This window comes from Pseudorca crassidens, chromosome 14, assembly GCF_039906515.1.
Source record: "Pseudorca crassidens isolate mPseCra1 chromosome 14, mPseCra1.hap1, whole genome shotgun sequence".
NCBI lineage: Eukaryota > Metazoa > Chordata > Mammalia > Artiodactyla > Delphinidae > Pseudorca > Pseudorca crassidens.
Genome location: NC_090309.1, coordinates 71,898,793 through 71,911,496, shown reverse-complemented (window position 1 = coordinate 71,911,496; position 12,704 = coordinate 71,898,793). Strand labels below are relative to the sequence as shown.

Here is a 12,704-nt window from a genome sequence, read left to right as displayed (position 1 = left end):
AGGGCCTCAGTTTTTCTCAAGGCCCCTCAAATTACTCTCTTTTGAAGCACCTCTTGTGTCATCATCCTGACCAGTTTTCTCATTTCCAGTTGTTAACTGGTCTAACCCTTATTTATCAGAGGTTCACTTGAGGCTCAGGCAGTTTTCCAAAATTTCTTTCATCAACTTGAACTCTTGCGTGTTTGGCGTGTTTTCCAGTTCCTCTTTGCGTTGGATCACGGTGTGCTGTCTGAAATATCAGGCAGTCAGTGAAAGTAGAGACGCGTGTAAGCAGGCAGGGACCTGTGTGGGAATCTGTTCATGATGAGTCAGTTCTTCAGAAATGAGTTTCATGTTTGATGACTTTGCTTTACTACTAAGCCTTATAACTGCAGGAACATAGATCATGAGAGCCCCACACCATGATATAGGTCATCATTCCCTCAATTGTGTCTAGCAGGTTTACTTTAGGTTTACTTGCAAATTTAAACAAGTTAAAATCAAATTACATATTAATGTCCTTAAAGCTCTGAGAAAAGCATTGCTAAGAAATTAGGTGAACTGCAAGACTGTTGTAGGCTTGTATACCACACTAGAAAATGGCTACAAGGAACTTGGCAGAGTGCTTGTCAGTTAATGGCTAGACAAAAAATTAGTAAACCATTTCTGTGATGTGCTTAGTTTTATTTTAAATATTACTCTATGGATTATTGACCTCAAATCCTTTCCTGATGTACCATACAGTGAAGTATCGCTTAAAGCGCCCTTTACATGTAGCACTGCCTTCCTAAGTGATGCTTTCATTCACTGTTTCCTGAAGGCTGCCCTTGGAGCTGGCTTCTCTGACAGGACTCCTGCTCACACTGTCACCATGGCTTGCATCTCTTCCAACCAAGCCATGACCACAGGTATGTTTTTTTGACCGCAGAAGGTACATGTTGGTTCTTTTTGTCTTTTATATGATCTTTAAAAACTACTCTTAACAGAAATAAATGATCTGTGTGTTTCAAAAAATAAGGTAATGTTTAAATTTTTTGTTTTTGTTTTCATTTTTGTTTTTTTTGCGGTACGCGGGCCTCTCACTGTTGTGGCCTCTCCCGTTGTGGAGCACAGGCTCTGGACGTGCAGGCTCAGCGGCCATGGCTCACGGGCCCAGCTGCTCCGCGGCATGTGGGATCTTCCCCGACCGGGGCACGAACCCGTGTCCCCTGCGTCGGCAGGCGGACTCTCAACCACTGTGCCACCAGGGAAGCCCAAAAGTTTTTGATTTTTGACAGTAGTTCTCAACCCTTTTTCCTGCCCTCCGTACCTGAGGACCACAACCATTCTTGTAGTTTCTCCATCAGTAGTGTGGCTGGCTATCTCAGGGATTGTTTGTTGGAGGGATATTTCCAGATTTGAGGCATGAGAAGTTTATAACCTGCTAGATTTTAGTTAGGTGATTCTAATATGATACTCCCCCACGAAGATTGTGGCCTTCCTCCCTCTACCATTGTCACAGTGACAAGTCACTGCTTGAGGTGATACAACGCTTCTCCTCTACTTTTTCCCCACACCTAGGCATTTTTATAATTAGTTAGAAATTCTCCTAAAAAACGTAGCAAATCTGTGGGACATTTTGTAGCATCAACCCTTATTGTGAAAAGACAGGAAACGTGAAAGATACGGTCATCATGTGCTCTCTTAGTGACATCAAGTCCAGGTTGCCACCTAAGGGGTGGCAGGGGATAAAGCCAGAGGCAGGGATGGGGGCATTCTCCACTCCACGCAGCATGGGACCGCTTCTGGGTAAAGTGACACAATACTTGCCAGTGGCCATGAAGAGGGAAAGGGGCTGTCTGCTATCTAAAAGCCAGAATTTCTCTAGCTTCTAGTAGAAATTGAAATTCTCTTTATAGGAAAAAAGTCATTATGGAAACTAAAGCTGGGAGCATATAAAATATGCCAAAAGTTCTGGTTTAGAATACGATTTGTTTGAGAGTTGGTCCAGTGGATACTTCCGGAAGTTGATGTCCATACAGCCTGAATGAAACTTGTTTTTCTCCAGTGCGTTGAATGTATTTTTAGTCATTTCAAAAACTTACCCTAATCCCTCTGAAGAGTTAAAAACCTTAATTACACATGTTGTACAATGCTAGTAACTATCATACAATTTTTAAATCAAGAAGCCTAAATTTAAAAAAAGGAAAAGCAGCTTAAATTACCAATGACCTGTTTATCTATACAAGAGATGCTCATGTACCTGTGCCCTGTGCCCTGTAGCTGTCAACTTGATTGCTTCCGGCCAGTGTGACGTGGTCGTGGCAGGCGGTGTAGAGTTAATGTCTGACGTCCCTATTCGCCACTCAAGGAAAATGAGGAAGATGATGCTGGATCTCAATAAGGCCAAGACGCTGGGTCAGCGACTGTCTTTAATCTCTAAATTCAGATTGAATTTCCTGTCACCCGAGGTGAGAATTGTGAACGCTTACATAAAGACTTGTGTTGCCGAAGCATCCCATTGCAGAGATTTAGACTTAGGGGAGACAGCATCGGTTCAGTTATGCTCTAGCAGTTGCAGACTCTGTTAGTTACAGGGAAGGGTTAATTATTTGGTCAAGATGGAAAGAAAGAAAAAATAGTGGTTCGAAGATTTGAATTTGTAAGCCCTTTTTAGAGATGCCCTGCTCAGAAGGAACTTCCCTTGTCTTGGTCTTGATTGATAGTAGACTTTAACTTTCCCAAATAACCCTAGGTGTGGTATAGCACCTGATAACAGTGTGTCTGGTCCTGAATATCTCGTTTCCCAGCTTCCAGCAGTGGCCGAGTTCTCCACCAATGAGACCATGGGCCACTCTGCAGACCGACTGGCTGCCGCCTTTGCTATTTCTCGGCTGGAACAGGATGAGTATGCATTGCGCTCACACAGCCTGGCCAAAAAGGCACAGGATGAAGGACTCCTTTCTGATGTTGTGCCCTTCAAAGTACCGGGTAAAACAGTTTGCTTCACTTTGTAGGGGAGAATCTCTTAATGCTCTTGATACTTGTTAGGGAGTTCTGGATTTCTTCTAAAACTCCAAAGACCCCAGTGACTTTCCAGTAAATATGATGGTTCTCTTTCCAAAACACTCAGCCTTTATTCTTAAACATGGACTCAAGTTTCAATCCTTGTTGTAACAGTAGGTAAACATTTTTTTTTAAGATTTTATTTTATTATTTATTTATGTATTCATTTTTGGCTGTGTCAGGTCTTAGTTGCAGCACACGGGATCTTTGTTGAGGCATGTGGGCTCCTCGTTGCGGCGCGCAGGCTTATCTCTAGTTGTGGCGTGCAGGTTTTTTCTCTCTAGTTGTGGTGCATGGGATCCAGGGTGTGTGGGCTCTGTAGTTGTGGTGCGCAGGTTCCAGAGTGCGTGGGCCCCGTAGTTTGCGGCACACAGGCTCTCTCGTTGAGGTGCGCGAGCTAAGTAGTTGTGGTACTCAGGCTTCGTTGTCCCAAGGCACGTAGGATCTTAGTTCCCTGACCAGGGCTGGAATGCGTGTCCCCTGCATTAGAAGGTGGATTCTTTACCACTTGACCACCAGGGAAGTCCCTGGTAAAACTTCTAAAAAGAGAAATTTTTATGTCTCCTTTAGATCTTGCAGATATGTTTTAGTTCTTATGTGCATGCCTGTTTTTAAAATTCTTCATTCATATCTCTTCTGTATAGAAGAGCCAAATGTGAATGAATATCTTAAGAAAATAGGGTTTCCTTTCTAATGTTAAATCATTTAGATTATTTCCCAAAAGTCTTAAGAATTTATTTTCAAATTTGGTAATACCTTGATAACTATAAAAGGCTTTCTTTTTAGTGAATATCTGTGGTTTACATTTTATTTGTTCTTGTAATTTTTAAAGTGTATTTCTCTGGAGAAGATATATAAAGCTTGTGCCTTAGAGTTAAAAACTTCATATTTTTATAGGAAAAGATACAGTTACTCAAGATAATGGCATTCGTCCTTCCTCCTTGGAGCAAATGGCCAAACTAAAACCTGCATTCATCAAGCCCTATGGCACAGTGACAGCTGCAAATTCTTCTTTTCTGGTAACTATGTGTGCTATATGTGTTTACTAGTGATCTTTTATATTTGTGTACTCTCAATAGAAAAGCCTGAAATAGAGTTATTTGTGTGTATTATGAATAGAGACTTAAAAATACACTTCCTCATTACAAAGATAATATTAAAATAGAATTACAGTTTTTAAAGCCATAGTAGTCTCGTGACCCAGTCACCATTCTGTTACAAAACAGCTGTTCTCTTCAGGCACTTCAGCAGTCAAAAAACTTTGACTGCCTGTGCTAGGCACTGGAGATAAAAAGAACAGTTTATTGTAATGTAGTGAGAAAGTGCTGTGAAGGCTATAAGCATAGACTCTTGGGGAAGATACATAGATGGGTGAGTCAAAGAGGCTTCTTAGAGGAGGTGACCCTTGCTCAGAGAATCTTGAAGGAAGAGTACAAGCCAATTCAGGTAGTGTATAAATGGCATTCTAGGCAAAAGGAACAGCAAATGCAAAATCAGGAGTTAGTTACGAGAGCAAGGACCTCTTTGGGGAAAAGCTTGTTTGGAACATAGGATATGAATACAGGGAGTCGTATAAGACTTGGAAAGTAGGCAGAGAGAGTGACGAGATACATCTCCTACCTCTGATTGTTAGAAAATTATGTTTTATGCCGGCCCGCAAATTACTTTCCTATAAGCATCGTGGAATAAATCTACCCTCATTTTCTGTTGTTGTTATTTTACTTATATGCAGGTAGCTTCATGTCCTTGCTTGGGGTTTTTTTCTTCTCCTCAATTGAATGTCCCTGCTGATTCTGCTTCTGCATGGGAGATGTGGTTTCCCTTCTCCTACTACCTTGGGTGTAGTCTTCTGGATATAGTTCATCTGGTCAATGTTTCTTTGACAGTGTAACTCCTCTACCCAGGTATACAGTCTAGAAACATAGGCAAATGTTTGACATATTTGACTTTGGTAAATGATGATTTAATGCCTGCTCTTGAGCTCGGGCAAGGGTGCCTGAAGTGGTTCCAACAGGATGATGTACCGCTCTGTAAAGCCTGAGTGGTGAAGGGCTGGTTAGGTGATTATTTCCAAAACCAAGTTGGATGATAGGGCCATATGGTATGGGTTACACTCCTGGCAGATCTGAGCCCCCTTGATTACTCGTGGGGTGTGCAAAAGGTTCAGGTTTATTCATCAAAAGTCAGAAACACGAATCGTCAGAGGTAATGCATCACAAATACATGGATTTTCAGAGGTTTTGTTAACGCACCACATTCACTGCAATTTTGCACAACTGCACATTGAATATGTTATTGATGTGATATCATTATGTATAGTCACCTGTGTTTCCAGACTTTATGCCCGCCTATCAGTAGTGGCTACATAGCCTCTTCACAGTTGCTGAGTTGTAAAACTATGGTCTGATGTGGTAGAAATTGTTTTGATTTTGCAAATTCTAGGGAGTAGTTTCCTTTCCTTTGGAATTTTGGGTTTTTTTGTTTTTTTTTTTTGAACTCTTTTTTTGAAGCAATGGTAAAGGGCTTTTGTGAGTGGTACTTCTTTGTCCCCCAACTTCTCAGTTGTCAGTTGGAAGAAAGCACGTGGGGTAGGTCCAGAGAGGGAAGGCCATGGTTCTTATGTTCTCAGCTATCTACCTATTTCTTCTTCTCCCATTGTTATAGTCTATAAATAGAAGAAAATCACCTCGAAGCCACAGGCAGGAAGCAGCTGGGAAACAGTCCAGAAAATGTAAAAATAAATCAGTAAATAAGAGATTTTTTTTGGAGATTGTTTTAATTCATAAAATTCCTCATATTCTGCACTAAAAGCAAAAAACTTTTAGTTTATCATGAACACATATTTCTAGAGTTACCTATTCTCCTCATCCATTTTGATAATTACGGTACTTTCTGAATAGGCTCTTGTACCCTCGTCTTCCAAAAGTGGGTTGGTGTGTGTGTTTGAATTGTGACCTAACGTTGGATAAAATGAAAAGGTTTTGTTATATAGAGGCACTGTATAAGTGTCACTGGTTGGTAGATTTAGGAACAGGGCATAGAAGGTGGCTGAATAAAGACCACCAGAGAGGCTGCAGAATTTAACATTTTTGTTCCGGTCAACATTTCAGACCGATGGTGCATCTGCAGTGCTGATTTTGGCAGAGGAAAAAGCTCTGGCCATGGGTTATAAACCGAAGGCATATTTGAGGTAAAGTAAGTGTTGAAATAAATTACCTCTGGTTTCTTTATTTTAGTACTAGAGCTGACTCCTCTCTTCTCTTACCTAGGGATTTCGTGTACGTGTCTCAGGATCCGAAAGATCAGCTTTTACTTGGGTAGGTAGCATGTGTATCCTAGGATTATAATGAAAAATACTTGGTTACCAATGTTTCTTACATAGATTTTAAAGTACATTAAGCCCTGAGTTCATAATTGGCTTGTGAGTTGGGTTTTTTAAATAATAGTAATCTTTTATGTTGCTTTATCATTTTATAGTTTTAGAGTCTTTTCCACTTTTTCCTATACTTCTCTACTTATAATTACAATATATATACAATTTTGTATTCTTCTTTTACATTAAGATGTCATAAGCATTTTTTTCATATTGCCACACACTCTGCAACAGTCTTCAGAATAGCTTTTTATAAAAACCTCCTAATGTTTAGACTCCTCTCCCTCCCTCACGAGGCTCTACCCTCACTAGCCTCCATTATGTCCTTTAACTAGCCATGCCCCTTCTGATGCTCTGCCCTTTGAACTCTGTGTTCTTCTAGCTCTTCACTTTATTAATTTGTCCTTCTCATTAATTGTTTACTTGCTTATTATCTATTTCTCTGAGTCCAGAATATCAACTGCAAAGGGCAGGGGCCATGTCTGTTCAGTTTAATATTGTATCACCAACACTTAATATTTGTACAGTAGAATCAGTGAGTGAGTGGAAGACACTCTGATAATTATGTAGAACTCAGTTTGGGGAATATGAAGGAGCTCTTAGGTTAAAAATTAAAGTTTTAATATTGTATCACTTATTTTTTTCTTTTCAGACCAACATATGCTACTCCAAAAGTTTTAGAAAAGGCAGGATTAACAATGAATGATATTGATGCTTTTGAATTTCATGAAGCTTTCTCAGTAAGTCACTTTAAAGACACATATCAAAGGACTATAATCATTTAATACGAGTAAAACAAGAGTGGAGCTTTATATTTGAAGTACTGACTTACACTGCTGGGAAGGGCATGATGGGAGGAATCCAGGGCTACACACACAGTGCTAAAAAACATACCTTTTGAAGCTGTCACTTTGAGGCCCTTCAAAAGTACCAGATTGTTTCTTTGGGAAATATTCACTGAAAACTGATTTAAAGATTTGCTTAGCTTTAAAGTTAGACAAACTCAAAGAACGCCTTGAGGGACATTACTAACAAGGTCCTTATTGAGTTATTTTCCTTTCTAGGGTCAGATTTTGGCTAATTTGAAAGCCATGGATTCTGACTGGTTTGCACAAAACTACATGGGTAGAAAAGCCAAGGTAAGTTTCTGGTTAAAAATATGCTCGAGGAACTTCCCTGGTGGTCCAGTGGTTAAGACTCTGCTTCCACTGCAGGGGGGCACGGGTTCGATCCCTGGTTGGGGAATTAAGATCCTGCATGCTGTGCAGTGTAGCCAAAAAACAGCTTGAATTTCCAAAGCACTTTAATATTTGGAGCTTTAATACCTGCTAATAAAAATATGAAGAGGTTTAAAAAAAATATATGAAGAGGAAAGCTGCTGCTGCTTCTGAAGAATGTTGTGTTTCATTCCATGTATGTATTTCCTAGTTGAAAAATACCTCCTGGAAATTCTTTAGAAAAAAATAAAAGCAAGGATAAAGAAGATGTGGCACATATACACAATGGAATATTACTCAGCCATAAAAAGAAACAAAATTGAGTTATTTGTAGTGAGGTGGATGGACCTAGAGTCTGTCATACAGAGTGAAGTAAGTCAGAAAGAGAAAAACAAATACCGTATGCTAACACATATATATGGAATCTAAGAAAAAAAAGGGTTCTGAAGAACCTAGGGGCAGGACAGGAATAAAGATGCAGGTGTAGAGAATGGACTTGAGGACACGGGGAGGGGAAAGGGTAAGCTGGGACGAAGTGAGAAAGTGGCATTGACATATATACACTACCAAATGTAAAATAGATAGCTAGTGGGAAACAGCTGCATAGCACAGGGAGATCAGCTCGGTGCTTTGTGACCACCTAGAGGGATGGGATAGGGAGGGTAGGAGCGAGACACGAGAGAGGAGATATGGGAACATATGTATATGTATAATTGATTCACTTTGTTATAAAGCAGAAACTAACACACCGTTGTAAAGCAATTATACTCCAATAAAGATGTTAAAAAACAAAAAATAAAATAAAAGCAAAATTTTAGGTTGTCTTTGTTCATCCATTCTGATGTTAGATGAAAAATAAGTGGGCCCTTGGCTTTCAGAATTGATTTAGAATCTCTTTCTTTTGCAGTAAAATAACTTGTGATTTGGCTTAAGTTAGTTACTTCCCTTTATTGCCATTACTACCTGTTAACTACGAGCCTTGTCTGATTCTTAAGTAAACTCATCTTTATATTTGTGTCTATTTTTGTGGGAGCCAGGTTGGATCGCCTCCTTTGGAGAAGTTTAACATCTGGGGTGGATCACTGTCCCTGGGGCACCCGTTTGGAGCCACTGGCTGTCGGTTGGTCATGGCAACTGCCAACAGATTACAGAAGGAAGGAGGCCAGTATGGGTTAGTTGCCGCCTGTGCAGCTGGAGGGCAGGTATGTCACAGAAGCTTCATAGGAGCTTCCAGAAAGTCATTTTCTTGGAAACAAAACAAATTCATCCAAGAATGTTTGATTTAGCTTAATTTGAAACAGTCTTAGAGCGATTTTTCTGATGACAGACAACTGGGAAGAAAGCAGCCCATTTTTGTGGGGAGGGAGTACAACTTTAATTCTGATAGTACTTTGAAAGGAAGAATCTATTTAAATCCAAGTTATTTTTTTCCCCTAAAATAATGTTTATGTTTTTTGTTTATAAAAGTTATATATGCTCCTTATGGAAATTATGAAAATACAAAAAGTATTTAGAAAATAAAATTATAATCACTTATAATCCCCTCATCAGACACTATCATTATTCACACTTCGATATATTTTCTTCTTTAATAATAAAATTTTATCCATTTATGTAGTCACCATGGGACGTTATCCATAAAATCTCTCCAAGTCTTTCTTGAGAACTGAACTATACCTTAATGGAGAATTAATTTGCCTCTGGATAACCTATTGCTCTTTAGCTGAGGAAAATTATGGTTTTCTACAGTTTTTTTCTATCTGCTTTACTTGTGTTACTGACGGAACTTCCTACAAAACTTCCTTCTTTTTTTTTTTTCCCAACCCTGATGGAAACAGATTTGATTTTTCTCCAGATAACAGAAACTATCTGTTGCCGACCAAGATGAATAAGATATGTAAAAGTATAAACATCTTACATTTAAAAGCCTTTATTTATGGCTTTTTCTCAGAGACTTTGAAGAAGCAAGGGATCAGTTATTTTTAGGTTGGAATATTTTAGACTTCACAATCAGAAGTATTTTCTAATCTGTTGCAACTTCATTTACAGAAAACCATGGTAAATCAGGACTGGAGCCCTCCCTCTTATCTTTCTATGCCAAATTTAAATGCGGGAGGTAACTAGTGCATAGCATTGTACACAGTGCATAGTCCACATAGGTTAATGTCCTTTGGTTTTGAGTGTTTGTTCCCTAATTTTTTAATCTAGCACATAGAGGATTAATAACACAATACTAGGTGCTTTTGTGGATGAACAAAGAATAATATCCAGTATTATTACTTACCTCTAGAAGTTTACAGTATAGTGAAGAAGGACATGATGCATCTTAGAAACTAGATTAAACTTGGCATTGTTTCATCAAGAGCCAAATGCGTGCTACAAACATGATTAGATCAAAGGAGGAATCCATCATTGTGGCTCAGGGTTTCTCAGCTCTGGCACTAGTAACATTTTGGGCCAGATAATTCTTTGTTGCGGGTGAGGGGACTGTGCTGTGTGTTGTAGGGTGTTTAGCATGGTCCCTACCCACTAGATACCAGTAGCAAACCACCCCCCTCACTCCCCCCCACCACCCCCTGCCCCCCTGCCAACACACACAGTTGGGACAACCAGAAATATCTCCAGACATTGCTAAATGCCCTCTGGGGAGGGGAGGGAGCAAAATCACTGCCATTGAGAACCACTGATCTAGTGCAATATAAAAGATTTGGAACATGGAAACAACACAGTTGAAAGAAAACAGGAGAAGGAATATTCTACCTTATTATGGGCCCTTCTAGGACAACCCCAAGCCAGTCAGTCCTTCCCATCCATATTCTTTTGTTTGCTTGTGCCTGTATCAAGGTATTTAGCAGTTTGTTTTGAACTACAGTGTATGTTAGATTGAGGATACAGACCGTGTAGCAAAACTTTGTACCCACAGTGTTCAGCTTGGTGCCTTATAAATAATAGTTTAATAAATATTTGTGGGGATTGAATTGAATCTAGAAGCAGGGAGATTAGTTAGGCTATTAACTAGTTCGATAGCAGTCCAAAAGATAGAATGACTATGATTATCAGATAGGATTTAGACTCATGAAATCATTAATTTCTATACTAGGTTTCAACTAGGGAGATAACTTGGATGTAGCACTGTGCCTAGTACTAGGAAAGGGATCTTCTGCCTTTTTACCTTTGTGGGACCTCAAATCATCATCTTCACCCGCATAGAGTAGTAAAGAAGAGACCAGGTTTTGGAATCATCTGGTTTCAAGTCCTGACCCTGTTACTTAATAGCTTTGTGGATTTGGATGAGTAACTTAACCTCTCAAAGCCTCAGTTTTCTTATCTAGGAGAGAGAGAAGGCTGTTGTTGGATTCACTGTATTGCGTTTATTTTTATACAGCTAAAAAAGCCCCTCTGGCTTATTTTAATAGTAACCACTTACGGAGCATCTACTAGGAGTCAGACTCTTCTAGATAGACTCTGATACACATGTGTATACATGTATGTGTGTGTATACATACATTGTATGCTATCTAGTGCTCACAAAAACACTTTGAAGTGGGCACCGTGAACCCCATTTTAGAGAGGAAGTTGAGGTTCAGAATGGCTAATAACTTTCCCAAGATCACACAGTGTTTGAATGGCAGAGCCAGGATTAAGTTCCAAAGCCTATATTTTTCCCATTGTTCTATGCTGCCTCTGTACTGGCTGGATTCATTGCATTTGATTGCTCTAATTGAACTTTATTTTCCTTTACAGGGCCATGCTATGATAGTGGAAGCTTATCCAAAATAATAGATCAAGAAGAGGTGACCTGGAGTTTCTGTGCAACACTCACCCTAGGCAATGCCATTTCAATGCACTATTCAGTGACATCTGTAGTTCCTAGCTCCTCTTAGGAAAACAAAATTTGTGGCCTTCTGTTAAGTACTTTGCAGTTAAGCCTTGCCAGTGTTCTGAGCTTTCCAATAATCACGGCTTATTACTCTTTCAGGAATTTCTTAGTTACCAGAATCTCTCAACAGTGATAAGTTTAAGCAATTATGTTTGGTCTCTATTTTTATGAAAGACTGAAAGAGTGGTTGCAATTTTGGAAAGAATTTAGCTGAGATTTGGAATCACCTTTGTAACATTTGCAAATTATAGCTCATTCCTATTTGTGACCTAAAGATAAACGTTTTCTATAAAATACAAACCAATGTGCCTAAATTTAACCTAATTATGGAAAGGTAATTTAGAATCTAAACATCACTGAAAATTTACAGTAAATGTTTAGATATATAAATACCATGTTGATTAACCTTAATAAAGTAGAGAAGTATCAGAGAACCATTTGCATTGTTTTATTAGAGGTAAAAGGTGGTTCTCTTGCTTAGGGACAGATTTTGCCTTGGATTACTCATTTGTAACTTCTAACCATTTTAGTCAACCATGAAGCCGCTAGGATCATGAAGAAGGTCCTGCTTTAGAATAACACCATTTTTTCTTCAGTGCCCAATTGAAATAAATTTATTTTATCGTTTGGAGATGTTTCTGTTTGCCGGGTTTAATGAAATGTAAAGAAATTTCAAAAATTTAGTCAACATACTAAAAATTCTCTCAGTTTTTTGACAACCGAACTGCATTAAATAACATGTATGCTAGTGCATTGCAGAAGCAAAAGTCTCAGTTGCAACCGTTCATGTGAATTTCATTTAGGTCTGTGAAAGTTACTGGCAATCAGAATCATACTCTAGTTCAGGGACAGATTGGGCAAGGGAGCAAGTGCTAACCTCTTAAAAGGTTATTTGAGAGTCCCAGCTTTATTTCCCCATGATTGCATTGGTGAATTCCACCTAATGTGAGTTTTTAATACTGCAAACCATTATATTTACATATCACAAGTATTAACTCTAGATAAGTTAAATATAAAAGATAAAAAACTTTTTAAGGGGCTTCCCTGGTGGCGCAGTGGTTGAGAGTCCGCCTGCCGATGCAGGGGACATAGTTTCGTGCCCCGGTCTGGGAGGATTCCCCATGCCGCAGAGCGGCTGGGCCCGTGGGCCATGGCCGCTGAGCCTGTGCGTCCGGGGCCTGTGCTCCGCAACGGGAGACGCCACGGCAGT

At 39.4% G+C, this 12,704-nt stretch overlaps 1 protein-coding gene across 2 annotated transcripts in view; it reads left to right on the top strand.

The window, feature by feature from the left end:
• The window catches only part of HADHB (hydroxyacyl-CoA dehydrogenase trifunctional multienzyme complex subunit beta), a 36,271-nt gene extending 24,146 nt beyond the window's left edge, over nt 1-12,125 (top strand). The window contains exons 7-16 of one of the 2 annotated variants that reach the window (XM_067703531.1): nt 800-887; nt 2,242-2,429; nt 2,769-2,949; nt 3,922-4,043; nt 6,135-6,214; nt 6,294-6,341; nt 7,050-7,137; nt 7,462-7,536; nt 8,652-8,816; nt 11,359-12,125. In XM_067703531.1, coding sequence (XP_067559632.1) covers nt 800-887; nt 2,242-2,429; nt 2,769-2,949; nt 3,922-4,043; nt 6,135-6,214; nt 6,294-6,341; nt 7,050-7,137; nt 7,462-7,536; nt 8,652-8,816; nt 11,359-11,394 — 1,071 coding nt within the window. In that variant the 3' untranslated portion in view covers nt 11,395-12,125. Of the gene's footprint in view, nt 1-799; nt 888-2,241; nt 2,430-2,768; nt 2,950-3,921; nt 4,044-6,134; nt 6,215-6,293; nt 6,342-7,049; nt 7,138-7,461; nt 7,537-8,651; nt 8,916-11,358 lie in introns of those variants that run through there. The other variant, XM_067703530.1, reaches the window with a different exon arrangement.
• The last annotated feature ends 579 nt before the right edge of the window (nt 12,126-12,704 follow it).